The sequence below is a fragment of the Benincasa hispida genome, chromosome 9, assembly GCF_027475165.1.
Source record: "Benincasa hispida cultivar pf3 chromosome 9, pf3_genome.v1.1, whole genome shotgun sequence".
Classification (NCBI taxonomy): domain Eukaryota; kingdom Viridiplantae; phylum Streptophyta; class Magnoliopsida; order Cucurbitales; family Cucurbitaceae; genus Benincasa; species Benincasa hispida.
Window position 1 is genome coordinate 69,349,609 of NC_143486.1, and position 12,530 is coordinate 69,362,138.

General features: G+C 31.1%; 2 protein-coding genes across 2 annotated transcripts; both read left to right on the forward strand.

Moving 5' to 3' along the window:
* Window positions 1–3,730: 3,730 nt before the first annotated feature.
* Window positions 3,731–6,941, forward strand: LOC120085151 (SNARE-like superfamily protein). Its single transcript, XM_039041027.2, has 5 exons — window positions 3,731–4,002; window positions 4,345–4,458; window positions 5,823–5,902; window positions 6,036–6,160; window positions 6,543–6,941. The coding sequence occupies exons 1-5, from the start codon at window positions 3,950–3,952 to the stop codon at window positions 6,612–6,614; spliced, it is 444 nt and encodes a 147-aa protein (XP_038896955.1). The 5' UTR covers window positions 3,731–3,949; the 3' UTR covers window positions 6,615–6,941.
* A 1,356-nt stretch (window positions 6,942–8,297) lies between these two features.
* On the forward strand, window positions 8,298–11,618 carry LOC120086831 (SPX domain-containing protein 2-like). Its single transcript, XM_039043636.2, has 3 exons — window positions 8,298–8,640; window positions 9,387–9,513; window positions 11,038–11,618. Exons 1-3 carry the CDS (start codon window positions 8,377–8,379, stop codon window positions 11,424–11,426), a joined length of 780 nt encoding a protein of 259 aa, XP_038899564.1. The 5' UTR covers window positions 8,298–8,376; the 3' UTR covers window positions 11,427–11,618.
* Window positions 11,619–12,530: the final 912 nt, after the last annotated feature.

Consider the following 12,530-nt stretch of genomic DNA (forward strand, 5'->3'; position numbering starts at 1 on the left):
ATAACAAAATAAATAATTAATTGCTAATAGTAGAGTTTGTAAGCTTAATTTTCAAAAACCAAAATAAAAAAATCAAGGTTCCATTTGATGACCATTTGGGTAAGTTTGGTTCTTTGTTTTTGAAAATAAAGTTTATTTTCTCTCAATTTTTTTACAATAGTATGATTCTTTCTTAAATAAAAAAGTTGAATTTTTAGCCAAACAACTTTTAAAACGATTTTTTTTTTAATTTTCAAAACTTGGCTTGATTTTTGAAAACATTCGTAAAAAGTATAGAACAAAGGGAGAAATTTATAGATAGAAGATATGTTTATGACTTAATTATCAAAAACTTAAAATCAAAAACCAAAACACAAATGATTATTCAACGAGGCCTTGGTCTTTGGTTTTTGAAATTTGTGTTTGTTTTCTCCTAATATTTTACTCATAATTTTCATACTTCCTATCTAAACATTTGGATTCTTAGCCAATTTTTAAAAACAAAAATATTTTTTTAGTTTTCAAATTTTGGTTTTGATTTTGAAAACACTCTTAAAATGTAGACAACAAAACATAGAAACCAATTGACAGAAGTTGTGATTATAGTCTTAATTTTCAAATAAAAAAATATAAAAAGTCAAATAGTTAATAAACCGAGTTTAAATAGTCTTTATTATCATTTTTTTAATAAAAAAGAAATAAAGAATTCCTATTGTTGATACCAAATTTTGGGTCGGGAAAGATGCACCTGACTTTCAGGTGGCAACAACTGTAAATTTGTAATTTGGGGAAGAACGTGACTTGTAAGATGAAAAGATCTACATACCGTGATGCTTGTCACACAAACTCTAATGCTTGAGTATTGGAATGGATTTATTTTCCTTGGAGCTATCTTGATGTATATATAGATGTAGTTGACCTTGAAACCTTCCCCTTACGGTTTCCGAGTTACTTTAGGTTTCCCTTTTAACTTGTTGGGCTTGGGACTAGAAGAGGCGTGCCTTAGCAATTTGCTAGGGTTGGCTTCGGCGTGCCTTGGCAATTTATTGGATTGGCTTCGGCCAAGGCCGATGTTGAGGACCTCGCTTTCCTTTGGAAAAATAGCAAAAAAATTTCAAATTTGTGAAAATGGAAAATTTGAATTAAATAATTAAAAATAATAATGACAAATTGTCAAAACTGCCCTCACTTACAAATAAATACGTAGCACAACGCCTCTTCCTTCGATTTTCCTTTTCATTAGGCGACCACATACACACTGTCATAGAGAAGAAGAAACAATCGAAGAAAAGAAAATCATAGATGGGAGTTGTATGGCTATCTTAAGACTCATGAACGAACAAAAAAAGTGAGAAAAATACCCTAACCTGGTGGTATGGTATGCCATTGTGATAATGATAGAACAACAAAAGTGGGAAGGGAGAGAAGTTGTCGCCCGTAGGTTACATTTTTTTTCTTTTCTTTTATTCTTTTATTTATTGTTTACTTTTTATTGATTTGAATTATATTAAAATTGAATTCTAAAACAAAATCTAGACATTTCAAATTCTACAGAAATTTGATGGATTTACATACATATACATATACATATATATATATATATATATATATATATAATTCCAATTAAGGTTAACTCTAATACTTTTCCCTCTTGAATTTAAAATTTACAAATTTCAAATCTCTTGTCAAATAAATTTAAATTGATTATCTTCCCAATTATATCAGTTTTTTGACACTAAAATACAAAATTAAAACAAAACAAAATCCAATAATTTGATATAACTAATTTAAATTCACAATATCTAAAAATAATACATTTTACATATCGATGATGTATTACTATATTATTATATTATATTTTAAAAAATATAAATATTAATAATATAAACGAAAAATGCTTGAAATAAAAAAAAACCATGATAAGAATATAAGTCTCTAAATATATATATAACAAAAATTAAAAATAATTAGATAAAATTGAATGAATTCAAAAATAGAAGGTTACAAAAGACTAAATTTGATAACAAAATTTATAAACAAATCGAAAAAGAATAAGATCAAACTGAATTTGATAAGAAAATGTACAAATAAATCGAAAAAGAATAAGATAAAATAGAATATAATAACAAAAGATAGATTTGGATAGATATAGATGGAGAAAAATCAGGAAGATACAAGATTCTGTTATAATAACAAATCACAAAAAAAATTATGGTTAAAATCTCATAAGTTTATATTACAATTACAAGATTAGTTAAATCTCGTAGCTTCATATTACTATTTAATCATATGTTAGTTAATTGGTGAAAACTGATATAAACATAACTATAATAATATGATAAGTGTTAAAACTGACAAATCATTCCATTGGAATTAAATATGTTAATAACAATCCAATAAGTTAATAAAAAAAATAATGTAAAATTTAAATATTTACAATAAATTGAAATTTAAACGGAGAGATAAAGATATGAGATTGATTTTTTTCAATGGATTCGAAAAGTGGTTATGGAAATTAAATCCGAGAAAAAACCACCAATTCAAATTTCAAATCGGGCAAAGAATGCACCACTTTTTTCTCTAACATCCGTAGGGTTCGAAACTAATAATCAACTCAATTACACTATATTTCCATTCCAGATTGATTCACGCTAGAGCAATGAGATTCAATAGTTTTTATGGAAGACCACACAAAAGACAAATCGGGTATTATAAAAAATGCCCTCACGTGAATGGTACACGTTTTTCAAAAATATTATTATTTTTTTATTTTGCCAAAAATCCAAATAAATCCAAAATTTTGCTATTTCGTCCAATTTCCTTTAGGCCCACATTGGTCACTTGGGTAGGGGCATGCATAAGGCATGCCCCATTAGGCATTTGTTGAGGCTTGGGCCAAGTCCCAAGTCAACTCCTTCTCCTAAACTTATTTTGGTCCTAAGTTGTTACCTTGACCCGAATCATGCTATTTTCTCAACTTTGTTATTCATAGGAGTGCAACAACAAACCGAAAAACTGAAAATCCAAATTAATCAAAGTTGATCCAATGGTTAGTTTGATTTTTTTAATATAAAATTGGACATCTTGATTTGTATTTGGAGAAAATAAAAAAGTATTGGTTTGGATCGGTTCCTTATTAGAAAAATCAATCAAAATTGAACCGAACCAATGGTGTATATATACATTTTTTTCATTAGGTACCTTTTAGTATTTTAATTATTATGGTGCATACATATATTTGTTGTTTAGAAAAAGAACAATTATTATGGAACGTGTATGTTTTTTATTTAGAAAAGTGCTAAAAAAACAAAAATGTCAGATTTCATTTTATAAAAAAAACAGGTCCAATTTTAATTAAAAAGATCAATTCAAATGCAAAGTAGAAATAAAAATAAAATTTGGATGAAAAAGAAAAAAATAAAATGTCAAAAAACCAAGAATCAAATTAATAATAAACCGATCCAAATAAATTCAATCCATTGGTTATGTTCTTTGTTGGACATTGGTTTGGATCCATTCTATGTAAAATCAATTTAGTTTTTTATTAGCTCCAAAATCGACAAAATCGAACTAACTATTGCTCCTAATTATTCATGTTCTCGCCAAATGTCGTTCGTACACTTTGGGCCAAAATCACCCATAGCACACCAATTTTTTTTTTTTTTGACAATATGAATTCAAAAATTTATTTTTCTTAGTCATAGCCACGTCATAAACCGGATTATATTGATCTCGACGTGAATACGCTATCACAATTCTCAAATCAAGTTCCACTATCTCCGTTTCCAAACAAGCCCTAATTGGTGCCTTAGATGGAAAAAGAGAAAAAAAACAGGTGCGAGAGAAAATCTGGTAATGTAAGATTTATTTCGAAGCTTCGAATTTTCTCGGCGGCCAAATTCCCTTAGCGAGATTTTTTCCTTCCGAAATTCCGATCGAAGAGTTGAAAGCTGACGGCGAAAGATCAGGCATGTTGTTGGCTGTGCTGATCGCCAACTCCGTCGGCAACATTCTCGTCGAACGGTACCATTTTCTTTGCCCTTAAGCTGTCTGGCTCGATCGATCGACCACAATTTTTTTTTTTCACTGGATTTTCATGTTTCTGATCTGCCTTAACTAGGCAGTGTGAATTGAATGGTTTTGTTTTGTAATTGAGCGCTTTGTTGTAGTTTTCTGTGCTGATTGCTTTGAATGATTGTATGAACTGTGCGATTAGTTTCAGAGGTACTCTAATTAGAATCTAAATTAGATTGAGAATAGGTGTTTAGGAGTGAAATGATGATGGATAAGGTGGATAAAAGTGTCTTACATACTCTAATTTCTTGCGATTGAACGGTTGATCGTTATTTTTTGTTTAATTATTAGGTTTCATGGAGTTCCGGCAGAGGAGCGATTGCATTGGCGATCCTTTTTAGTGAAGCTGGGAGCTGATAATCTCAAAGGTGCGAAAAATGAAGAGCTATATGTTGCGTCACACAAGTGAGTGAAATCTTCCGATAAGTTCTTTTGAAGCAATTCTGAGTAATTCGCAGTGATGCATTATACTTGAAAACTAATTTTTGCTACACTTGAGAAGAGTTTTCATTTCAATGGTTCTTCCTTCATATTCTGTGCATGTCCAGTACTGTTGACTATCCCACATTGGAAAATCAAGGGAGTTCATACTTAAGATAGATGACCTACTCCTCTCATTATATGAAATAACATATAAAGTGTCATATGGACTTTAGTTTTTGCATGTTAATAATGCAACAAAAACAACCATGATCTTAAGATAAAAAAGAATAAAAGGAGGATATTTAATGTTTCGAAGTAAACTTAACCAAAAATCACATTGATTTTGAGTTGAAACGATTTCCTAGAACCAAAATTTCCTTCGATTTCAAACAGTTGAGAAGGGACAAGCTGATACGAATGATGAAGTCTTTGGTCTACAAGTGGCAACACCTATATAAATCAAATGTCCTAAGGATTTGCCCATTCTTTGAAGAACACGTTGTACATGATTTGGTGCCCTTGACCTTCATTATTATTTCTGCACGATATAAATCAATTGGGACATAAGCCAACATCCTTGCTCTGAATCCTAATGTATAACATCAATGGTATTGGTTGCCACCGTTTGTGGACCTTTCAACTGCGTAGGTACCTTCTATTTCCTAAGCCTTTTGGTTCACCTAGGAATTGCATCCTCTTCAACCTACAAAGTGAGGTCTCAGGTTCCACCCGTGCCAGGGGTATTTTGAACTTCAAAAAGAATGTCATTTTTCTTCTAGTTAATTATTGTTATGGTCTGAGTACTCGTTTATCCAGTTGTCCTTCTAATTTTTCAAGAGCACCCCCCCACCCACCCACCAAAAAAAAAAAGTGTTACAATATGACTACAAGCTTACAGGGGATTCTTGAACTACCGTTAGAATGCTTGGCACTTGGCAGTTGCCAAAGGCATCATTCCACGGATACTTGGAATGAAATTATGTCACAATGAAGTTTTTTAAAAGAATGATTTTTATATATATATGTATGTATGCATGTATGTATTTGATAACCCATGCTTTCATTGTGAAGAACGAAAGAATAACAATGGATTAGCTTCTTCTGCCTTCACTGGTACAAAAGTAACAAGGGCTGTGTTCTTAGCTCAAATGGTCACCAATGTTCGCGATAAACTATTTTCCTGCTAAATAAAATACTTCCCTATCCAAGTATGGATATTCACTTCGATACTTCCTTTCTATTTTGTGGCACTACTCATTGGATATTTTTGTTTTTGTTTTTGTTTTTTCTTTTTTACTGTAGCTGGGTTTACCTATTCAGATATCTAACTTAACTTTCTGTAACAGGTCTGTATATATTGTTTACACTGTGCTTGGCGATGTTGCAGTTTATGTTGTTGGGAAGGATGAATATGATGAATTAGCTTGTAAGTAAATGTCAATTCTTCCATTTTCTTAGGACTCAATTCCCAACCTCCCAAGTGGTTATTATTATTATTATTTTTAACTTGTTCTTTTTGTTATGTACCCTCTGCGTTAATTTCTTTTCACTTCTTCAAGTGGCAGAAGTGATCTTTGTAATAACATCAGCGATAAAGGATGCCTGTGGGAAATCTCCAACTGAGCGCTTGTTTCTTGACAAATATGGAAAGATTTGTTTGTGCCTGGATGAAATTGTCTGGACGGTATGCCCTTCCTTTTCTCCCTCACTCAGAATCTTTGTAGTAGGTTTTGTGGCTAAGCTGGCAAAAAGCCAAAAATCCCGGGGCTCAAGGCTCATAATCCAGCCAGATATACTGATAGACATATTAAAAACTTAGAACTTCAATTCAAGAAAATTCTTGGCCGATTGCCCTTGAGAGAAACAGTGTCTACGGGGGGCAAAAAATATAGCACTGTTCTTCTGTCGCAATTCGATCCTTGGCTTTTCGATTTAAGTTCCGATTTTTCAAGGAGGAAAGATTATTACATATGTTTTTTTCCTATTCCAAAAAAAAAAGAGGAAAAAAAAACGCTACATTTCGACTGCACGTGTGCTCTTACTGATCTGTTTTGATGTTTGTGAAGGGCATCTTGGAGAACACGGAGAAAGACAGGATCAAGAGGCTGATAAGGTTAAAACCTCCCAATGAGTTTTGATCAATGATACGGATGTTGCACTATCTTGCTGGTTACTGCTTTCAACTATTTTACTCAACTTATGCCAAAGAATGTTTCAGCTCTGTGGAATAATCATCATGATTGATATGTTTACTGTCTACCTATTCTATTTGGCTCTCATACTATTCTTTACCGGACCCGTTCAGTTTGTAAGTTAGAACCCGAAGCTGTGTAAAGAATTGGAGATATTGTTTGGATCAAGATTTTCATGCCGGGTAGGAAGCTTGAGAATACGGTAGATTGCATGTATGTTTGAGAGTGATTTTGACATTTATAAATAATTGTGGTTAGATGATTGTTTCGATAGATTACTGAGGGAATGAGTTCAAATTAGGTAGTCATCTATTTTATATGTAATATTTAAGGTTTATATCTTAATTTGGTCCTTGAACTTTGAATAATTTTCTATTTTGGTTCATAAATTTTTAAAAATATTCATTTTAGTTCTTAAATTTTGAATATTGTTTTATTTTGGTCTCTAAACTTTTAAAATGATTGTTTTAGTCTAACTTTTAAAAAGTGTTTATTCTGGTTCTTGATATATTAAGATTTTGTTAAAAATGTGGTGACTTGTATTTTTGGATGATTAAGCTATCAGAATTAATTACGCTAAAATATCTAGAATTTTAATTTTCATTAAGGTGGCAAAGTAGAAGAATTTAAAAGATATTTTTAGTTCAAAATTTTGACTGTTTAGTATTTTGGAGTATATTAGTTGGTATTTTACTCACGTTCAGCTTGTTCAAAGTAGAAGAATTTTAAAAATATTTTTAGTTTAAAATTCATGTTAGTTAATCAACAAATATGATATTTTTTGTTAGATGATATAATATTAAATTTAATCTCATTCATAAATTTAAGTTTTTGGGTCAATTAGTGATTTAACTGTGATTTTAAATTATGATCAATTTTAGTTGATATACTAGTTAAAGAAAATGCCCATTTTTCTTTTTCAAGAAAAAAAGAAACTCCTTTTCATGACTTGAAGGTCCAAGTTGTCATTCCCATATTTGCAAAGTTGGAAAAATTGTGAATGTCAATTATCGTTGAACTATGCTCATGTTGCCTATAATTAATATTAAAAAAATTGAAAAATCCATCAACATGAACTCAAATAAAGAGGCGACATGAACATAATTAAGCGATAATTAACATACACTTCTTTCTCCTATTTAAATCTACATATGTAAACTCGGTTGTACTAATAATGTTTACACTCAAATAGAGAGAAAAATCCAATACTAAAACCTCCTACTCACACTCCCCACCCACAGAAAGAACAGAAAACTCCAACTTTAAGCTTAAAAGAAAGGCATTGGAAGGACTTTGAATCATCAAAGACTATAATTTCTCTTCATTTTCACCTCTTTTTGTGTCTATCTCTTTGTTCTTTTCTTCTCTTTTGTAGGTTTCTTTTTTCCCGTCTTAACTCTTGAAATCAATATATTGTTTGTTATTTTTACCAAAGAAAAAGTCATCCTTCAAGATTCGGCAACCATAATATGCTCTTGTTAATTCCCCTTGTTTCCACCATTCTTTTTTCTTCCTTTTCTCACTGACCAAAACAAACATTTCATATCCCTTTCATTTTCAACACACAAAGGGCATATTCTTAGAATCCCCCATTTTTCTCTATGCAATCAACTTTTTCTTCTTTTATTTATTTATTCAATTCTGATTATAAATCTGTTTGATTTCACTCTATAATTATGTGAATTTGAAACTTTTTACTGAACCAATTATGAAGTTTTGGAAGATCCTTTGCAATTTGATTGAATCTACTTTGCCAGAGTGGAGAGATGAATACATTTCTTATAAGGAATTGAAGAAGGAATTGAAAATGATGTACCCTGATGATGAAGAAGATGGTGGAAGAAACCCTAAGCGCTTAAAGTTAGATGGAGAAGCTTCCATGGAAACCTTTCTCAAATTGCTTGAGGAAGAATTGGATAAGTTCAATCAATTCTTTGAAGGCAAAGAAGAGTATTATGTTATTAAGTGGAGGGTAATTCACTTTCTTTCTCTCCATGTGTGTGTATTTTTTTTTTTTTTTCTAAATTAAAAAAATGAACATGATAAATCATTATTATGGTGGACAACATCTATCTTTGTACATTCCACCAAATTGTTCGATCATAACTTGTCATGTGGTAAATTTTGCTTTTTCTCTTTTTAGAATATTTTAATATATTTTTTTAATATGAATGATGAGAAGGGATACACAAAAATGAGTGCATCTTGAGATGTACCCAAGTATTATCTGACTTTTGACATATGATGTGTTGGAAGCATGTTGCAATGATGTTTGAGTTTGAATATTTGGAGAGGACAAGTGTTGGGGAAGTTCAATATTAGGTGGATTCTGAAATTCAAATTTTGGTGTTAGTTGTCTTTAACAAATTTACACTTTTCTATAAACTTACACTTTATTGTACTGTGAAACTTGTTTTAAAAAATTGTTGTAAGCACCGACAAATTTAGTATAGGTCTGCCTCCTCAACTTTATGTTTATATATATATATATATATAACTGACATAGTATCAAGACTATTAGTTAGCTCAGTGGTAAATCTATCTTTCAATCACTTTCAGACTCTTTCAAACTCAAGTGAAATTTCTGTAAATCACTGCGAATGGAAGTTACTTGAATAGTTGGTCGGCTATGCATCTGTAATTAGTTTAGAAAGCTTACTCTTTTGCCTTAGTTTTTTACATTTGATTTACGTGTTTACGACATGGTCGAGCATGCAGTTGTTGCAGGAGAAGGTCGCAAAGGTCGGAGATTCGAATGAAATGCTGATGAAAGTAGGGAGAGACATTGTGGATTTCCATGGAGAGATGGTTTTGTTAGAGAATTATAGTGCTTTGAATTACACAGGTTGGTGTTTCTGTTGTTTTCCTTTTTCTTTTTAAAGCTTGCTTTGGCTTTGCTGTTTAGAAGTTGCCTTTCTTCAGCAAATATTTTGATGTTATGAACCTTCAAGATCTGTTTTCTCACCCTTTCTTTACCATAATTTTCATATTTTCTAAGGAAATATTTGAATTCATAGCAAAATTTCAAATTTCAAGAAACTACTTTTTTAAGATATCATTTACTAACTATTTGGTTTTGTAAAAATCAAGCTAATAAACACTACTTCCCACCTATTGATTTCTTTGTTTTATTATCTACTTTTTAGGAGCTCTTTCAAAAACCTAATCGAAATTTGAAGAGTAAGGTCTCGTTTGGTAACCATTTGGTTTTTGAAATTTAAAGTCTATAAATACCCTTTGTGCCTCTAAAATTCCTTGCTTTGTTATCTACTTTTTATCAATATTTTCAAAAACTAAACCAAAATTTGAAAACTACGAAAAATAAATTTTTAAAATTTGGTTTTGTTTTTGAAATTTTGTTAAAATCAGCTATTTTACTTAAGAAAGATGTAAAACATGGTAAGAAATAGAGAGAAACATGCTTAATTTTTAAAAATTAAAAAATAGCTATCAAACAGAGCCTAAGAAAGTATATTTGTTTTTTGAAATTTGGCTAAAAATTCAAATGTTTAATTAAGAACCATAGAAACCATGGTAAAGAAGTTGTTAGAAAACAAACCTAATTTTTAAAAACCGAATGGTTATCAAACGTGACATAATGATCATATTCTATCCAATATTACAATTTATAGTTGAATTGGGACGAGATGTAAGGAGGTGAAAGATATTGTGTAGCTGTAGTTTGGCATTCCATGACAAGTTTTTGATAAATGATAGTTCGAATCAAGGGTCATTTGGCCCCCAACTTCAAGTAGGTGGAATGTGCTATTATAGCTCACTCAGACTTTGGGCCTCCAATTATAATAATTGACGTTTTCAATTATCATAACTCACAATAAACTAAAATAATACTATTTGAAATCTCTCTCTCTTTTTTGTTACAATGTTTATTATTTTATACCAGACTAAATTAGTCAATACTCCAAACATAGACTATAATAACCCAACGAGTATAATAATAACTGACTATAATAATCAACTTAGCACTCCAAACCGCTCCGAACCCCTTTTAAGTTTTCTATTGAAGACGTGTCAAAGGTCATTCCAAGCTCCCCATCAAGTCCAATCCTTCTAATTCGTCGGGATTTTGCACGAAAGCGAAAGATGACGAGAATCTACGACGTGCTTCATGTTAAAACTGCCTTATAGTTGTCTGTATATCCATATCAACTCACAGGATCCACCTTTTATTTTGATTTGATTTCCTAGGACTTTAGGGTCATGTGGTGTAACAAACTATGGTAATTAACTTCATTCTTTACATTTTCAAATATAAAAACTCCATTTCTGCTATTTTCAAAAGTTAATCTTGTCTTCTGGTTCAATGTTAATTCATTGTAAAACTTCATTCAATACATATCAAGCACAGGACTGGCCAAGATTCTAAAGAAGTACGACAAGCGAAGCGGCGAGCTCATCCGCATGCCATTCATCAAGAAGGTGTTACGCCAACCATTCTACTCAACCGAAGTGCTCGACCAGCTATTGAAAGAATGTGAGATTATGCTTGATCTTCTCTTCTTCAAGAAAGACATGTCCTGTGCTGCTGCTCAAATGGTTAATGACGACGAAAGGGGTTGCTCCGAGGCGAAGACAACTGCGACGGACAGTAAAGAAAAGTTGCTGAACATTCCCGACGATCTCGCGGAGATCGAATACATGGAGAGTATGTACATGAAGTTAACGTTATCGGCCCTGAATGTTCTGAAGGAGATTAGGGGTGGAAGCTCAACAATTGATGTCTTCTCATGGCTTTGATCGACATCAAAGGGAGATGAAAATATGAGCCATTTATGCTTCACAAGTACTGCAAAATTGAATCCAAATTGTCGTTTGTGATATACAGAAGTGAAAACTATATGTTGTTATGCTTGTAATCTACTTTTAATTCATTGTTCTCTTTACTATAGTTTTGTTCCAAGTGAATGAACTCCATTTTCATTATGTGCATGTATATGTGTGTATTCATTTTGCCTTTTATCTTTCTTTTCTTTATGCTTTTGAAATTGTGATTGAGATGATATTTCGAGCATAATTTAATACTTCATTTGGTAACTATTTAAACCTCGTTTGGTAACTATTTGGTTTTTGATTTTTTGTTTTTGAAAATTATTCCTATAGACACTACTTCCACCACCAAATTTCTTCATTTGATATCTACTTTATATCAATTGTTACCATGTAACATCTATTTGTTATAGTGTTCATTATTTCTTACTCATCATCCTTTTCCCTCTCTAGTCTACACAGCTCTAAACACATACTTGAAGGATCAGATCTCGCAACGGAAACGATTTGTCACTTTTGTTTTGAAATTGGGAAGACGAAGACACAGAATTATACAACAAAATAGTTCTTCCCTATGAAAAACTCTCTTCACCAAATTTCCAATACACAGTTACAAGATGCCTCAAAATGGCCATCCTCGCTAGTAATTGAGAGAGAAACTTCTTCTCTATATGTTGAGAAAAAAAATGAGAAAGAGAAAGCAATGAGGGAGTTTTTTGTTTTCTATAAAGAAAAACGAAAGAAAAAGAAAAAAAAGATAAAAAAAAAAAAAAAAAAACTTATGGATCTCTACATAACAACATACACTCCTTATAATGAAAGGAAGGAAGTTATAAATCCGTTCCCACTCTCCATTCCCCACTCCCTTGCGAGTTATCCTTTTAATTAAATTAAAATTAATTTTATTTAATTAAAATAAAATAATATTAAATTAATAATTAATTTAAATAATAATTAAATATCTAATATTTAATTAAACATTTGAATCATATTCAAGTGCACATATCTCTCGTAGCCTATAGTTTAATATGAATCCTATTCACATTAATTTTAAATTTATAGTTTTTAATTTAT